The sequence below is a fragment of the Eutrigla gurnardus genome (genome assembly GCF_963514095.1).
Source record: "Eutrigla gurnardus genome assembly, chromosome: 23".
Classification (NCBI taxonomy): Eukaryota; Metazoa; Chordata; class Actinopteri; order Perciformes; family Triglidae; genus Eutrigla; species Eutrigla gurnardus.
Genome location: NC_139934.1, coordinates 8,876,941 through 8,894,028, shown reverse-complemented (window position 1 = coordinate 8,894,028; position 17,088 = coordinate 8,876,941). Strand labels below are relative to the sequence as shown.

The window sequence follows — 17,088 nt, the reverse complement described above, 5'->3', positions numbered from 1 at the left end:
TAGTGTGTAAATGGATGTGTGGTCATCAGGGTTCCTACACCTTTTCCAAAGTCAAATTCAAGCACTTTGCAAGCATTTCAAGGTGCGGTTTCACACTTTTCCAGCACCTTACAGCTGTGGTAAACTACATATTTGTATACAATACTCAGTATTCAATCAGTATACTTATAATTGCACTTGTTCTTCACATTACATGATATGTTATTGTCCTATAAAAAACCAACATGATGTTTTGAGACAGCGTTTCACAGAAGGACCACAAAAGAAAGGAAAACTAATTCCACTTACAGATCGACAGAAATATAATCAACCAATATATCAATATATAAACAATATGTTAACCATGAAGTAATTTTACATGCAAAAATGTCAGACAATGCTGCTTTCAGTCCCTCAAATATGAAGATCTTCTTTTCCCTGTGAAATATCATGTCATGCCGCACTAAAATTCAAGTGTTTTCAAGGAGTTCCAGCACCCGTACAAACCCTGGGTCATACATCCACATCAAAAATTACCATTTAAGCTGTAGAATCAAAGTAACCTATGTTTTAGTGTGGCACAGCTCAAGTTAGCGCATCCGGACAAACCAACGACCCAGAAAAGAAAACTGATACGTTCGAATCAAACCACTTATTTTTAGCGAAAGACAGTTTTGTTTGAGCTTCTTAAAGGTCGTACAGCATTTGATTTCGACACCAACACCGAGCTGAGGAATCGCATGGGTACTATCATGTGGACTGGAAAAATAATACAGAAGAGAGAGGCTAAAAGGGAACGTGGAGGGCAGACGATAATATGCATTGCCAATTTCCTCAGCATTGAGAAGTACATTTGATAAAATCTTAAATGTCAGAGGACAGAATATCTTTTCAGATGAAAGCTCTCGCTGCACTGAAGAGTTCACGGCCCCCTTCGGTACAGGAGGGTGGCGAGGTGTTACGCATTTCATTAAAAGCGCAGGCAAAACGAAGTACATACGCTGAGGAAGTTGGAGAGAAGCTTCAGGACTTCAGTAACGCTGTTGTAAGCGTCTCGCCAGTCGTAGGGCGGCGCGCCGGGTGGGCGGTCCTCCGGAGGCCCGTTGTACAGGAAGTTGGCCAGCAGCGCGGCGGTCCATCCCGTGCCGTTGAGACGCTGGTCGAGGGCGGCGGCAAACACTGGATTCGCCAGCAAAGCCTGATTTCAAGAGGCAAGGAGGTTAGCTTAATTATAGTTAATTAATGCAATGGAATCTGAATCAGGACCGCATTGTTTTAGACCACAGTGTGTTATGTTAGAAGAATGGGAGGTCAGCGTTGTGCGTTGGTGACATTCATTCTTCTGAAGCACTAATTAGCATTGCTCTAATCATGCATTTTTTAATAAGTTTTTAGTAATAACTGATCAGGGAGATGACCTTGCTTACACCCGACATGCTGTACATAATATACACCAACATGTACACCATTTTTGTTTTTTTTGTGCTAAATTTAAACTCCTTGAACAATATATCTTGCACCTAAAATAATTTTACTCCCACCTGTTTGTTTCAATGTGCCCCTCTTTAGTAGACACAGCCGCTCCTTTCACTCCCACATAGCACATAGTTCATAGTTGGCTGCTGTGAAATTAACACCCAGTTATTTTTATGCAATGTTCCTGTATTGACAGTGTTACTGCATAGACTATAATTAAGCACGGCAGTGATCATTTACCTGTTTTTTTTTTACACAGGGAGAACCACTTAGATAATATATTATTTAAAATCACCCAGCCATTTAGCATTTTAACTCCACTTTGAAAACCAATAATTCCAGAAGTGTGTGGTTCACATTAGCCGGTGGACAGTGTGGGCTCCGTGCGTCAGCTGAGAATTGGGCACCTAAAGTGTGAAACGCCTGACTTGATATTCAGATCCTTTCTGGCCATTGTGCTCAGTGGCATTTCAGTGTCAACAGTCCTGATGATATTCTGCTTAACCTTAAGACAAAGTGTCAAATTAAGCAATCTCTATGCTGTGTGACCTTTAAAAAAAAATAAAAAATCAGTACATCCATCTGAGTGGGTGCTACATTAAGGACATGACGCATCAAAAAAAAAAAATGTGTGTATTTGGTAAGTCTCTCTGAAATAGCCAGAAACTTCAGTGGTATTTGCGAGTTGCAGAGATGCCGTTTAACCTGGTTGGTCATGTGTCAAATGTTTGTCATGGGAGGATCTATCAGTGAGGAGGCGACAGGAATTTGCTTGCCTTTATAAATGGTCAGATCAATTGTCCAATATGTAATCCGATCTCTAATCTGTTGTAAAATGTTTACATGGGTGACAGGTTACAGGATAGTGGACGAGTCCTGACATTTGCTCGGACCCACAAGGGGCTCACAGGAAGTGAGGCTTGGATGGCAGTTTATCTTATTGATAACAGCCTGAGTGTTTCCTGCTGGCTTTATTTACCTTGTGTCAGAGGTGGATTAAGTTACTGCTCATGCAAGCGCCTCACATTAAAAGCATTAAAAGCAGGGGATTTGTTACTGTGGTTAGCCGAACGCAACCACTCACCAGAAATGCATCGACAAAACAAGGTGTTTGGGGCTTTTTTTGGACATTGGATCACTTTTAAATATCACATGGGGTAATGGAACAAGATGACTGCAGTTGCTCATGGCATGATGGCAGTCGGCAGATTATTACCTTTTTTTTTAATGAAAACAAAGTCTGTTTGATTGACTGCAATGTAATTCTGGGACTTAAGTAGTATTCAACTGTACTTGCTGTTACCATGGTAACCGCACCGCTAAATCAACCAGGAATAAAATGTTAGGGCTTTACAGCTTTAACGTATAGAAAATGTGGTTATTCCACTTTTATTTGCAAGCTACCTTCATACAGCAGGGAAGGGACCCCCTATTACATATCCTATATAATTGTGTTGCTGGTATTAAACCAGGCCAATAATAATGTGTAGTGCAGCCCATGTATAACATTACTTCGTAAGGATGCATGTATGAAATGCTAAGCCATTAAAAATAGAATTGTTGTCAGATTTTATGTTATATCTATAAAACATATTTCAATTCTTAATTCTGCATCACAATTTCACTACATACCATTTTGAAATAGGATGATTTATATGTGCTTTTCATAGATTGTATGTTAATGTGTGTTTTTGGACATATTTTAATTTTTGGAAATAATTTCGAGGGACCCTCTGCAGTAACTCTGCGGACCCCCTAGGGGGTTGAAGATCTCTGCTATACAGTATTTTCTCCACGCTGGAACTCATCGTCGTGGCGATGGTAATTGGTCCATCAACGTAAAACGTGTCTGCGACCTTGAAGATCCTCTGAAGATGACAAACCGAAGCCACCAGCTTTGTAGCAAGATGCAGGGAGAGGGAGAGAGAGTGATATAGAGAGAGAGAGAGAGAGCGCTGGACTGGGAGAAAATGAAGACAAAGGAGGATTGCCAGCCCATTTGTGTAAAGGTTAGGGCTAGGGTAATGAATACCCTGGCTATATGGAGCTCCCAATGTCTGCTTCCCTCCAGCTGCCTATAAGCTCATTTGGAGTGACACTGGAGTAATGTCAGTGTCAAAGAAATACGGCAAGAGGCGAGGAGAGAGGGGAGGGAGGGTGTGAGAGAAGTGTTGGCGTAGTCCATGTCCTCTACTTCTATAGATAATCCTTTCTGCCAGGATGAAAATTATCCTGCACTTATCCATAATTACTTCCCCCCCTTCGGTTTCCATATCTAACAGAAGGTGCAACAAATTGATATACATTTGCATTCTCACCTGCAGTATATAGAAGGCTCATCACTTCATGTCTCCATGGTTTTCACAGAAAAATACCAGGATGTTTTGATAAGAAGCTGGTGCATTTTTACCCCACCTATGTATGTTAAAAGTTCTTCTTCTCACACAGGGAAGGTAGGTTGTTTTATGAACCAGCCAATCGTGGAAAATGCAGTAAATCTGCTAGTTCCACTATCTGCCTTATCTATTTTACAAGGGCACATAGCGCCGTGAAGCCCATTGTGATTGGTGGAATACAAACACAGAGCACATATTTCCCCCCCCCCCGATGCAAGAATGATAATGTGTGGAGGCAGAGCTTTCTTTAGCGCTGAGTAAGCACTGTGGAGATACTATGCAAGACTAGTCACCCAGCAGACTCCAGAGGTCACTGTGCCCAATCAAGAAACAGTATGGAACCCTCCATAAAACCATACTTGGGTTTTTTTAACAGATAAAAGAAACTTTAATTTGAAAGTGCAACTTCTTGATTTCTGAAAACTAAATACATTTATAAACTATATTTCGTTGCCGTGTAGAATCTTACCCGTAATGTTTCGACTTGGCTGCTATTTTGAAAGAAATCAAACACACGGGGCCCGAGTTCATCCCACGAATCAGCGAGCTCTTTAAGCATCGCCAAGGAGTTGAATGTGGCGTTTGCCTGCAACAAAAAACATTAAAATTACATTTAATAATTTCAACAACATCGGTTATCTCACCTTTCTCTGCCTGCATGCGCACCCACTGAGCCTCTCCTGCTCGCTGGGAGCCGACCCAGACATGGGAGCGCTCCACATCTGCACATTTCAGCTAATCCCTTGAGGAAGTCATCACATTGTAGCACCGCCACACCCCCCCATGGTGATGAATGTAAATGGGGTTATTTACCCCTGAACATTGACTTGTAAACAACCTGATGATGTCTGGTATGAAAAGGGCCCCCCCTGCGCCAGCACCCGGCCCACTTGCTGTGAAGTCGGCATATTTTGCTCATACTCATTATGTATTTTCAATGCAAAAATCCTCGCTGCCTGCCTGTTGTTTGTTTTGCTGGTGCGGTTATGAAAACGATGCTAATATCTCGGCGAAATGTCGTGTCATGAAAATGCATTTACTTTCACCAGGTTCTATGAGCAGGCCTGCTGACTAACTATTGTGTTATTTTTATTTTTCTACCCCAGGTGGTAACTTTGTGTGATATTGAGTGTCTTTTTTCATTCCCCCCCCAGCGGAGGCTGCTTCACGCTTACTGATGCCTCCAATTGGCCTGATCTCTCTGCATAGAATACAGTAAAATATGTCCAAAAAATTGCCTTGCCCATATCACACACCGATATGAGCAGCCAATTTGGCAATTTTTCAAGAGCGTGAAAAGTCATTGTGCGTTTAAATACGTGACGTTTTCTTCTTACCTCCTTCACCGCGAGGCGGACAGCGGGTGTATCGGGTGTGTAGAGGACTTTCCCTTGAAGCAATTGCTTGAAGGTGCTCCAAATGTAGCGCAGGCTAGGTGTGCCCTCGAGGGTGTCAACGAGAGTCTGACAAAAAGCATCTAGAGAAGAGAAGAGGAGAGGAGAGGAGACAGGGAAAGTCAAGCCAAGAGCAAGAAAATACCAAGAAAATACCTCCACGTTTCTGAATCCTGTGTGCATCGTACGGACGCTCTTTCTTGGAAGAGGAGAAACAGGCTGCTTGAGCCGGATCAAATCATAGAATTTGCAGCACCCAAGAAGCAAACATGATAAATATTGCACACGAGCTTGAAATTCATATGTCGCAACCATGACAACCCTCCCAATCTAAACCCCAGAGTGAGCAAACATGAACATTCAGAATGCGTCTTGACCATTTCATTTCATATTTATTCCTAAACCAAGACGTATTCTTGAATAATTTGCAGACCGATATCATTAAACACATATACAAGTATTTAAAACTATATTGCAAATACAGCATGTGGAATAATATTTGAATAAAACATTTTCCTAAATCAAATTCTGCATGTTTTCCCACATAGTGTTGAGAAAATGACATTATACAAGCAGAAATAAGACAATCTCAATCTAATATTAACAGATAAAGCAAAAAATAAACAACAAATAACAATAAAAGTGGTTGTGATGCTGACGTAACACACTGTAACACATAAAATGGCAGTAAAACGCTGATTAAATAAAATAAAATGACTGGAATTCATGCAGCAGCACACATTCACACCGTAGGGGCTGTAATGATGCAATCACTGCCCTCAGAACAGACAGCTATCACTTATTACTGCTACCAATGACAGTCTTGATTAAAGATTCCTGTTCTATTTTGATGACTTCATCATGAATAGCAGTAGGTTCTCCCAACAGGACGGAGAGCAGCTTCCGTCACTTTAATACAACATTCAGGAGTCAAATTGATTATTAAGTGTACTGCAGCATATTGTTAGGGAACACATGTAATTACTAGCTTCACATGAGTCACATAAGGGGAGGGAAAAACTAACTCACTAACTGATTTTGCGATGAGTTCAGACACATCTTGAGATTTTTTTCTTAAAGCATTATTCATAAGGAAGTCTTTGTGGTTGTTTAATGCCTTTTCTGGTTTGACTGCTGCACTCCATTTGATATTTTCTTTTACTTCTATAAGTTATTTTGGTCCTCTGGGTGTTCTGTGTCTTTTATTGTTTCACTTGTTGTTTGTATATTTCTTTGCTTTTATGATATTATTCCCTTTATAGTACTTTGGAATTTCAGAAAAGTGCTATATAAATAAAGTTTAATATTAGCTCCCTAATTAGGCAGAGATGGAGGGACTGGGGCTCTAACAATTTTTGAAAATGTTTTTGGTGACTGTACTGACACCGCCACTCAACATAATGATTACAAGGTTCAATAATTGTCGTGAAATTACACATTTGAACAATAACGATCTTTGGTGTGTTGTTGATAAGAAAGCACACATATTGGTGCTCCATTAGTGAGATTTCCCCTGGGAATGTCATAGAGTTTTTAAATAAAAAGTTTCCTTGAAGTGGATATTGTGTCGGTTACTGCAACTATATTGCCCATCAGTGACCACACAGAGTTATTAAGTGGATGTATTTGCAGAATGTTTGGGGCTACCGCTTAAAAAACACACACACACAAGCCAAGACATCAAACCTGAGTACGTAAGTAAAAGCTTCTATGGAGCAGAGCGAAAAAAAAGTCAATAGGCTCAGCGGTGGTACGATCATTACTAATTTAACTTATCTGCCAACGTGAATATTGCCAGTTTGGGAGAGTGCTGAATAGGTTACATGAGGACTTGCACTGCGAGGGATGTAGCCTGAGGTAGCTTGTTCCTGCCCTTTGCTGGAACTGAAAATATGTGACTTTTGCAGCGCGATAGTTCATCAGACAATTGATCAATTTCAGTGTCGTCTGCCCGTCAATATAACTGTCTGTCTGCCTTTTTGATCTGCTGCTAACTGCCCCTTTTGTTCAGCTACCCGTCATTACATCAGCACTTTTTTTTTTTTTTTAGTCCCCTTTCATGTTTCCCCTGTCAGGATCGCAACCTCAATCCTCCACTTCTTTTCATCTCACCAGTGCAACCCCCTCCCCCCCATCAGGGAGATTTTAGCGGCCATTTTTAGTGCAATTAAACGTTAGCCTCTCTGCCTCCCGGCCATCGTTACCAGGTGCTCCTGGGAGGTCTGTGTGCGGCCAGCTAATGGCCGCCCCTTAGTCTGAGTCGGGCCAGCTGTTCCCTCCACAGACTTCACAGATGCCATTTCCTGCAATCATAACACTTGAAAAACAAAACTGTGGCTCAGTGGCTCTCTGCTGTTAGGTGTCTCTTGTCACTCCAAACTGTTTGGTATTTCGAAAAAAGTGGACTTGTAATTTAATTAGAGAGCTGTTTATATTGTGCGTGCCAATGACAGTCAGACGAAATGGCTTGGATTTGTGATGGAACGCGACGCCAACGTGGACCGATCAAGGGACTGGGAGACGATGAACACGAGAGGGCAGAGTAGACCGACTCTCTTAAAGCAGTAGTACCCGTTCTCGAGGTCTGGGCCTGGGATGGGTTGCCAAAACAAATGTGAGGGGCCACAACATGATTAAAAGGTGATTCTCTGAGGAAGACAGGGCTGCTAGCTCACAAACATCGATGTAAACAATGCGTGTTGACAAGGTGAGGTCACTCGTAGACAACGCTGCACTTTATGGGGTCACAAGCCAATAAGGTTGCCATGGATGCCTAGTTACAGTATAGTTTACCGTGCGAGTGTACGATTAGTGACTGTAAAAAGGAGGTATGGCAGGAAGATTTTGATTGACAGCTGAAAGAGACAATAAGTCTTCAATCATGACCGACACAACAACGTGTTATAGCCCATTGCAGCCGGTGTACCAATGAAGAGAAATCATGTCAACTCTATTCCACACAACAACAAAGCTGACAATGGTGAACAGCTGGTGAAAAACAACAATGGTGAAGAAATGTCCTTGTCAGCTTTATGCCACAAGAAGACATGTAGCCTTATGCTGACATACTGTATGCTTTTTTTGTTATGTTTTCATTATAAAAGTGATAATGAAACAAGACAGCAATGCAAATGAACAACATGATAAAGCCAATGACAAGACACAAAGAATAAAAAAAAATCCCTGTCAACGATAGACATTCTTATCATGGGTCAGATATATCAGTTTCTGATATTCTGTGTGCTAAACGGATCATCAGATTATAGAGGTTACACATTCTCCAGAGCTGCGTAGTTCTTTTTGACAACAGATCTTTCCTTCTTTTTTTTCTACACAAAACAGCAGTATGAAAGAACAAGAGAATCTGTTCTTTACACCAGGTTTGGCCACAGTCAAATAATTGCTTGGAGCCTCAAGTCAGCCCCTCAACTTATCTGGCAAATTTAATCAATTTGAGTTGCACCCTGGAGACGGGGCTCAATTCTGCACTACGGCAAGACATTGTCGGAGACAACGCTGGTGCCGCGCACACACTGGCGCACAGATATAGATGCGCACACACACAAAAGGCTATTACACTGGATTCACAATGCTCATTTGTCAGGTATTTTATGCAACGAACAATCGCAGGTACACAAGCATGCGCATGCATCGAATAAGCCATGCCGGTATAAAGTGAACTACCCCATGCATCCATCACGGAGCACTTATTTCTTACAAGCAGTACAAATCAAGTGCCATTGTGCAGGATTCCTACAGCAAGTCAAATAAGCTTGAATAAATGTCACTGAAGTGACTCTCACAAGAGACAGAGAGAGGCCGCTCTGACATTCAGCAGTGGAAGACGAGCCTCTCTCATTTCAGGCTGGTCAGGTAGTCTGCCTTCGCCCCGGCTCCAGTATATATTAAAGGGATGTGCTTAAGAAATAAAAGGGTACCGATTACTAATCATGAAAGTGACGCCCGTGGGCAAATACTCAGCTGATGACAGGACGAGTCTTGAGATAATTAAGAAATAATATGAGCAGCGTCAGGGAAAAATCGCACCGGTGAAAATAGGACGATGCTAAATGGAAGAGAGAAGATTACTTTGAAAGATCTACAGGAGATATGTTCCATTTGAAAGGTTGATGTTCGCTATATTCAAATAAGTCTGCAGCAAAGTTTCACTTTGGAAAACGGTATGAGATCAAGTCAAATCACCGGTTTTACAGGCTTTGCCGTTTTCCGTTGTGACCCATTTGAATACTCTGTTTGGTACCAAATCCAATAGCGAGGAAAACAACCTCCGAAAACGAGCATCCGAATACATTTGCAAAAAGATCTTGAAACAAATGTATCCAACAAATGCAAACATGCAAGTATTTACCAATGCAGAGCCATGTAACCACTTTTTATTCATGCTAATCTACTGGGAATTTTTTTGGAAAATGGCAACAACTTAAAATTACTGTTGTGGAAGAACAGTTACCGCCCGACTATTCTCTTTAATGGCGTTGTTCTTTGCCGTCTACGATTAATTGGGAAGGGAACATTAAAAAAACCTCCGTGTTGCCCTTTATTGTTGCTTTTCCACTATTCCTTTGAGTGCACTTTTACACGTATAAAGGAGTTGTAATTGGCCATTATGCAGACACGCTGCTTATTTCCAGATTCATTTAACCGTACAAAGACCAACAGAATGAAACACAAAATCCAACACAGCCATTAGCATGCTAACAGAGATGTTAGTGCTTATTTTGTATGGGTGATAGAATGTTTTTGCTAATTTATACGGGCACAAGCATGCGATTCCACTTTGCAGTGTGACTTTATTCCCAGGAAATAGCGGCTTCTTATTAAAATCTTATTTTGGCAGTTGTCTCCAAAGACTTTAATGAAACAGGAATGCATGGTCTCTAATGAGCAGGAGGCTATGAAGATCTAATGGCAGAGGATTTTAATGGAACAGGAAAAATTCAGTGATTTTCAAAAATGTCCACGGTTGTTATAAGAGTGACATACAGTGATGTCTTTGTACAACGCCAAGAAAATCCACATTCAATATTTATTTTCTCAATTATATCTGTTTGACCTTATATTTCCCAATAACTTACCGTGTGCATCAAGTATTACTACAGCACAGGATCATCATGTATCGAACAACCCTTCCATATATTGATTTATGTGGGAAATGTATATATTGATGTATGTATTCGGTCTTGATACGTTTGTTCTATTAGGGTTCAATTTCCATTGCACTCCTTTCAAACAGGCAATGAAATGTGTTACAAAGGAGATTTTTATTTTAGCCCCAGATTATTAAATGTGAAGAATGAGAGGAGAAAAAAATAATACTTATTATTTATGAAGTTAAAACAAACAGAAAGGCTTATCCTCATGTGGAAAAAGGAACCATCCTGTTAATGACTAAAAATAATATCAGGTGCAAATGATGTCCACCCATGCACCAGGATCAGACACATGGTTTAAAACATGATATTTAAAAAAGAAAAGAAAATATATTTAACAAATATAGAGAATCCCACCATTTTCAACCCATTGACTGCCTTCAAAATGCTTCCCTGAGTTCTAAAAAGATGTACAGTTGTCTCTTTTCACAGTTACTATCAAAGTCCCAACTGTAAGTCAATTTACACAGCAGCTCAGGGAGGCTTGCCAAACAACACTACGGTGAAGAATAACACGACTGTAACAATGCATTCTGCAACGGTGGAACAAAACATCGCCTCTGAAAAGATGAGACCCGCTCATTTATGATGCATCATACGGTACTCGGATTCCTCACTGCCTCGGGCCCTGACCAGCAGCCTTCAGTCCACAGTGTGTCACATGCATTGCTTGAGGATAGAACGTCTTTTTGTGCTGATTGAATGACATATGCCAAAGTTTAAAGCTATGGTCTACGTTCTGAAAATCAGTTGAGCCTCTGAGACAGATTTGAATAAAGCATCCCGCACCCCTCAACCGAACCCCTCCCCTCAGTGTTCCAAGATTGGACGAGGCAGGATGACGAGGCTCTCATTGGTGAATTTCTATGCAGGCCTATGGCTGATAGACTGAATGGATTTTTTGTTTATTCCAAATCATAGAGCATAGCTTTAAGCCAGTAGGGAAATATCTTTTCTAATACTTTGATGGATTAAAGTGGTAAGGATGTAGGCATCCAGTACACTTTCCCTACAAGCAAGCCTTTAATCCGTTACAGAACCGAGTCACTAACATCACAAGCATCTTTTATGGATGTACACAGTGGCTATTTGCTTTCATCTGAAGCCCTTGATAACTGGACAAATTGCATCATATGCATCAGGAAAAAAAACCCAACACTGACGCAGTAAGGCCAGCAAAGTAGGTCCTGGAATAGATCAAAGGGTGATTCATATCAGTACTCGACTTTATCTGCCATCCATGCTTGCAGGATATATCCTCTCTCCTTTATTAATTAAATCCTTGCCGCCATGAGAACGCTCATTCACTTCCAACCAAACTGGAGGTGGTCTGGAATTTATAGTATTTGAATAAACCACAGATTCTACACACACAAACACACATGTACATATACACATATATGGCTCCTATTGTTGTATTCCCCTGCTGAACAATACCAAAAAAAGGTGTTTTAGAGACATCATCTATCCTAAGAGAGCTGTTTGCTTTTCCATATGTTCTTATTTAGGATGTTATAGATTTGCACCATGTGACTTCACCCAGGCAACAACATCAATCTCCCACTAGGGATGAGTTGCTCTGGACTTTCCTCTCCATCAGGACAACATCATCATGTCAGTATGGGGAGTGAGTGCACAGCTTTTAAATGAAATGAGAAGAGCTGATTTGATTGGCTACGATTGTTGCCAGCCCCTGACACAGCCGCCGATAATGTATTCCTAATCAAAGCCCGCTTCCAGCTTTGGCACAGGTGCCAACTGTGCCACAGGTGCCTGTTCCTGCATGCGCTGTCACATCATGTGCAGTTGACTGCGACTGTGTACCATGCACCACTAATTCAGGAAAATAGGAAACACTGTTTGGGTTGTTGTTTTTTTATACCTGCATGCATATTTTTGACAACAGGGAATATTTTTGGGTTAGCATTGGATCTGTCTATGCAGAATACGTGATATAATAATTGTCCTTGTCCATAAACAACACATCTAACACCCAAAACAGCAGAAGAACTTTGATCAGTCATGATTCATGCCAACTCCTGATCAAACATAATTCCCCAGTCTTTCCGCTTTTGCCGAAGGCGGCACAGTTATGTTTGACACCTCTGACAACTCTGACAGCGAAATTATGAAAAATCTGGAATAATACCACTCAATGGTTTCTAAATTTGATTTTTGTGACTACCATGACCACATGCAGTACTTTGAGCTAAAATGTAGATAAATGATGAAGACTGTTTGACAACTTTGCTTTATAAAATAGGAGTTTGCTGCAGGACTTACCGGAACTGTTGCCCGTATTGGAGACTGACTCGTTGTCCATCTGGCTACGTGAGCTTAACATGACATCAGGCCGCTTTCCACAAAGTAGCATATTGATGCTGCCTATCATGTCCTTTTGGAAATCCAACGAACTAGCGCTCTTAAAGATGGTTGAGCTCTGCAATCTGACCATCTGGATACAAGAATGTAAAACTCAGGAATTCTGAAAAAACCTTAAAATAGACATATTATAGATGATTCCGGTCTGCTGTCCAGCAACACTAACCTCCTCAGTCACTGATAATGCATTTTGAGTGGTTTTCCCCATCAGTGTGGCTGTGTCTGCTGCATTCAGATCCAAAGATGAAGGTACCTGAAGGAGGGCATGAACAGTTGGTTTACAGGATGGCAAAAACACAACAAGGAAATTATCCATTGAAACCTAAAAAATTGAATATGTGTGCCACTGTGATTTCCACATTCTCAGATTATATTTCCCAGCTCCATATCAGCAATTCTAGTGAAGATGCTATACGTTGGGCAGTACACACTCATTTGTGCATCTGCAACCGCAAATTGTGTCCTAACATCATCATCCCTGGCGCTGGTTAATAAAAACTGCATTAAAATGACAAGTGTGCTGGTACATTCTGGAGATACACAGTACGAGTCCAATTACGAGTTAAGAACTAAATGGCATTGCCCTTTTAACCGTCGACATTTTCATGCATCAAGTGTCAAGGGAAGGCTGCTCTACACACTTTCTGCAAATAAAATGACAAAGCTTCGAGGTGTATGCAAGGGAAAGGTCCAAAAAGAGTAGGAGTGGGCCGAGCAGAGGGCTGAGAGAGGTTTAAAGAAGGGCAACACAGAGTTCATGTTTTTAAAATGAATCATTCACAAATAGAAGCACTTCATAGCACATTTTGGTTGGCAACCTGGCTATTGATCGAGTCTCGAAAACATTCATCAAGGATCACTTTTACTCTCAGTGTGTAGAGCAGACATTAAGAAGCAGACTCGGTAAGAAAGCACACGAGTGCGTCTCAGAGTACTAAAAAAAAACTGATCAATGGAAGAGATTTGAGCAAAGCCACATTAGGAGGTAGATGAAACGGCACAAAGCAGAATTCTCAAGGTCATTTGCGAAAGCTCAATTCTCAGTGCACTTTATCACACTTGAAGAGTTCGGTGATTAATTTTGCTAACCAAGTAAGCTGATTCAGAAAGTCTACCAGAATGATAAAAATGTCCAAAAGAAATCCAGATTTGTTGAGCTGCGAAGGAGATTATGCTATCGAAGAGTAAAAAAGGACACATTTTAACGTTAAACAAAGTTGTGGAACCAATGTCTAAATCTGTCTCTGCTACTCGCTACCTCAGTGATAAATCCTGACTTCTTGCATTGTCCTTTTCTTTATGTTGTTGTTGCTATCACAATCATTCAGCAGCGTCAAGCTTTAAGTGTGAAGGCTTGATGTTTCTTTTCCATCTATTTGCTTGCGGCACTGAAGAGCCTTTCCACCATATCTTGTCTGGGCTTTTTTCTTTTTTTCCGTGTCTGAAAATGCCTGTGGGCTTAAATTGTTCAAATGCTCTCTCCTACGAACTTCCTGCCTTATCACTTATTTATTGGATCCGCTGTCCCATATATTTTCTCCCAGAGATAAACTCAAAGAAGAGTGCCGGCTTTCATCATCCCAACGGGACCTCGGCGATTTAAAAGAATTCAACAAAACATTGGTTCTAATAAATAATTCCCACCTGATTGAGTGCATTCTGGTAAAAATCACTGATGTGCACGTGACAATCACCATTTTAAAAGCTTGAACCCAATGGGAGACAAAATTATTCCTCACTCGAAATGAAAGGATGACAATAAATGAAGATTATAGTGCTGTAATAATGTGCTGCCTGTAAGTTTTTGCCTTCAAGTCGATGTAAGTTTTTACTTTAAAAGCTATTTCTTCATCCCTCTCAAGACACAGAACAAGACAAGCATAACATTTGACTTTTAAATTGCTTACTCAATTAGCTTGTCACAGAAAATGATCGCCTTTTAATTCCATTTACTGCCAGCCATGCAAGAATTATACTTAGAACAGACAATGTTCCCGAAAAAAACAGAACTAAGCTGCAGTTTCATCTTACTGTATGTATTCCATAGAATATCCATGCTGAAAATGAGCTTTTCCAGTGAAGTTTACTTTTTCTTACCCATATCTCAATTCCCTACAAAGGATTTGAGACAATGCTCACTTACGCTCCGACAGGAGCTGCCTGTGACTCTGCTGGTATTGATATCACATGACCAGAAATAAATGTCCAGTGAGAACTAAGCTAGGCTTAGTTTTCTAGTGTGATAGAATTGAGATTGTACAATGGGTCATCCCAAATGTTCAATTTGAAGGACACAACCACATATGCTTGTGGGGTAAAAAATCAGCGTAAATCATTTCATCTCATACAGCAACATTTTCTTGAATGTATCAAATTTTTTTGAATTTTCTGTTGAGGAAAAAAAGAAAAGAGAATTCAACAAAATAGGTGGTGAATCCCACAAATCAATGGATTTGTTTCTTATGCATGAGGCTCTGAAGGTTATGACATGCTCCGCTCTGTAATGCACAGTGGAAGCCAACAGTGCATCTCCTAGCAACACCAGCTATCAAATGTAAGTCATGGGGAAATGCCTATGAAGAGCTTTGAAACCGTAATGCCGTTTCCACAAATATGTCCAAAAAAATGATCTATTGAAATTGGAAAGAAAAAAAAACATCAATAGCTGCAGTATCTTAAATTTGACTTTAAAATGCCTGACAGCGGGTTGAAATGCACCCTCCCAAATTATCCCTTAATTTGCACCTGTGGTGGCTGAGACATCACAATAATTAATTTTTCATTAACCCAGACAGTGTGATTTGTAAGGATGCTAGTTGTGGGTGACCTTGACGAGCATGAATTAGGGCTTTTCAAATTAATTATGGCCTGTATTACTACGGTGTGTCAGTCAGGCCAATTCATGTAAATGAAGCTCCCGAACGCATCGACTCTAAAACTTTAGTCAAAATGAGATTTACTTTGCTGCGTTTTTATGCAAAACTCAACCTCTAATCAGAAACTCACCTCGGAAAACACTTTCCCCGCATCCACGTTTCGCAGGAGCACTTGCTGGGCGTTAATCAGCTCCTGTGAGTCGCGCGAGCAGCTGACATTTTGAAAAGCCTCCTTTTCAGCTTGGCTGCTAAATTGGATATACTCATCCAGATCGGCCCCCTCGCACAGGATGCTCTTCAGGTCGCCTGGCCTTGGCATGCTCATCATCTGGAAAAATGAATAGCAACTTGGGTAGAAGTTGGCAAACGAGAGCACATTGCATCCGAGCATATTTCATTTATTCATGTGTTGTATGATACGGCTCATCATGTGTTGCATGATACAACTCATGAATAAAAGGTCCTTCGGTCATTGTGCAGGCAGGTAGTGTGCTAAATCACATTTCAAAATCAGATATAGAGTCGGGTTTTCACTTTAATTACTTATTTTTCTCAGATTACTTTGAAATAAAGACGTACTGCACATGCACAAACACCCACGAAGACACTTCAACAACAATACATATGTGACACAAACATTAACGCCAACAATGCAGACACATAGATAGTTTGTATCACATGCAGTGATGACAAGCAAGACAGAAAACATGAGCAGAAGATACAGCAGGCTCATGAACTGCACTGGGAACTTTTACAGTCTCGTCCCGAAGTACATTTCTCAAAAAACAGCCCACTGCAACCATGCCTCACACTCTACACAGTAGGGATCTTTTAATCAGCACACACTGTATTTAAGCATCCTTGATACTGTCAGTGACAATAATTAACATCTTGCAGCTCTACTGTTATAATTTGGAACATATCATGGTATCAATTGGGGAGCATTTGGAGACACGACACCGTTATTGCTGTTGCAATTAATTCCAAATTACCTACTGAAGACAGCTTCAAACGACTTGTTTGTAACAAACACATGCTGGGAGTTTGCTTTGGTTATGACTGTCAAGACGAGGAGTCCCAGCTGCAGCTCTTGGCCTGGACATTTAAGAGCAACACTCTTTCGAACACTTTGGTTAACATGTTGTATTTACAGGGGACAGTCATGTTTCAAAGCAGCTGGGATTCCTATTGGAGGCGAGCATAGTAGCGAAATGATACTCACTGGGTTGATTTTAATCTCAGCATTCATGACGCTTTGGACCACTGTTGGTGGCACCGACAGATTCTCTTCCAGATGAGTGGAGAACGTTTCATTGTCTCTCAGAATACTCCTTAGGATCACTGGTTTAGCTGAAACAGAAAGATGGAGAATCATTACTTTCAAAGAACAGCAATTAATGGCGATACAGTGTCT

General features: G+C 40.8%; 1 protein-coding gene across 1 annotated transcript in view; it reads right to left on the bottom strand.

Annotated features, from left to right (window-relative positions):
• LOC311009383 (phospholipid-transporting ATPase ABCA1) overlaps positions 1 to 17,088 on the bottom strand; it is a 121,402-nt gene that overhangs the window by 91,354 nt on the left and 12,960 nt on the right. Inside the window, exons 6-12 of the mRNA XM_084003519.1 lie at positions 16,897 to 17,024; positions 15,805 to 16,002; positions 12,965 to 13,051; positions 12,700 to 12,871; positions 5,189 to 5,328; positions 4,321 to 4,437; positions 980 to 1,177 (exon numbers count right to left, since the gene is read on the bottom strand). Coding sequence (XP_083859645.1) covers positions 980 to 1,177; positions 4,321 to 4,437; positions 5,189 to 5,328; positions 12,700 to 12,871; positions 12,965 to 13,051; positions 15,805 to 16,002; positions 16,897 to 17,024 — 1,040 coding nt within the window. The remainder of the gene's footprint in view (positions 1 to 979; positions 1,178 to 4,320; positions 4,438 to 5,188; positions 5,329 to 12,699; positions 12,872 to 12,964; positions 13,052 to 15,804; positions 16,003 to 16,896; positions 17,025 to 17,088) is intronic.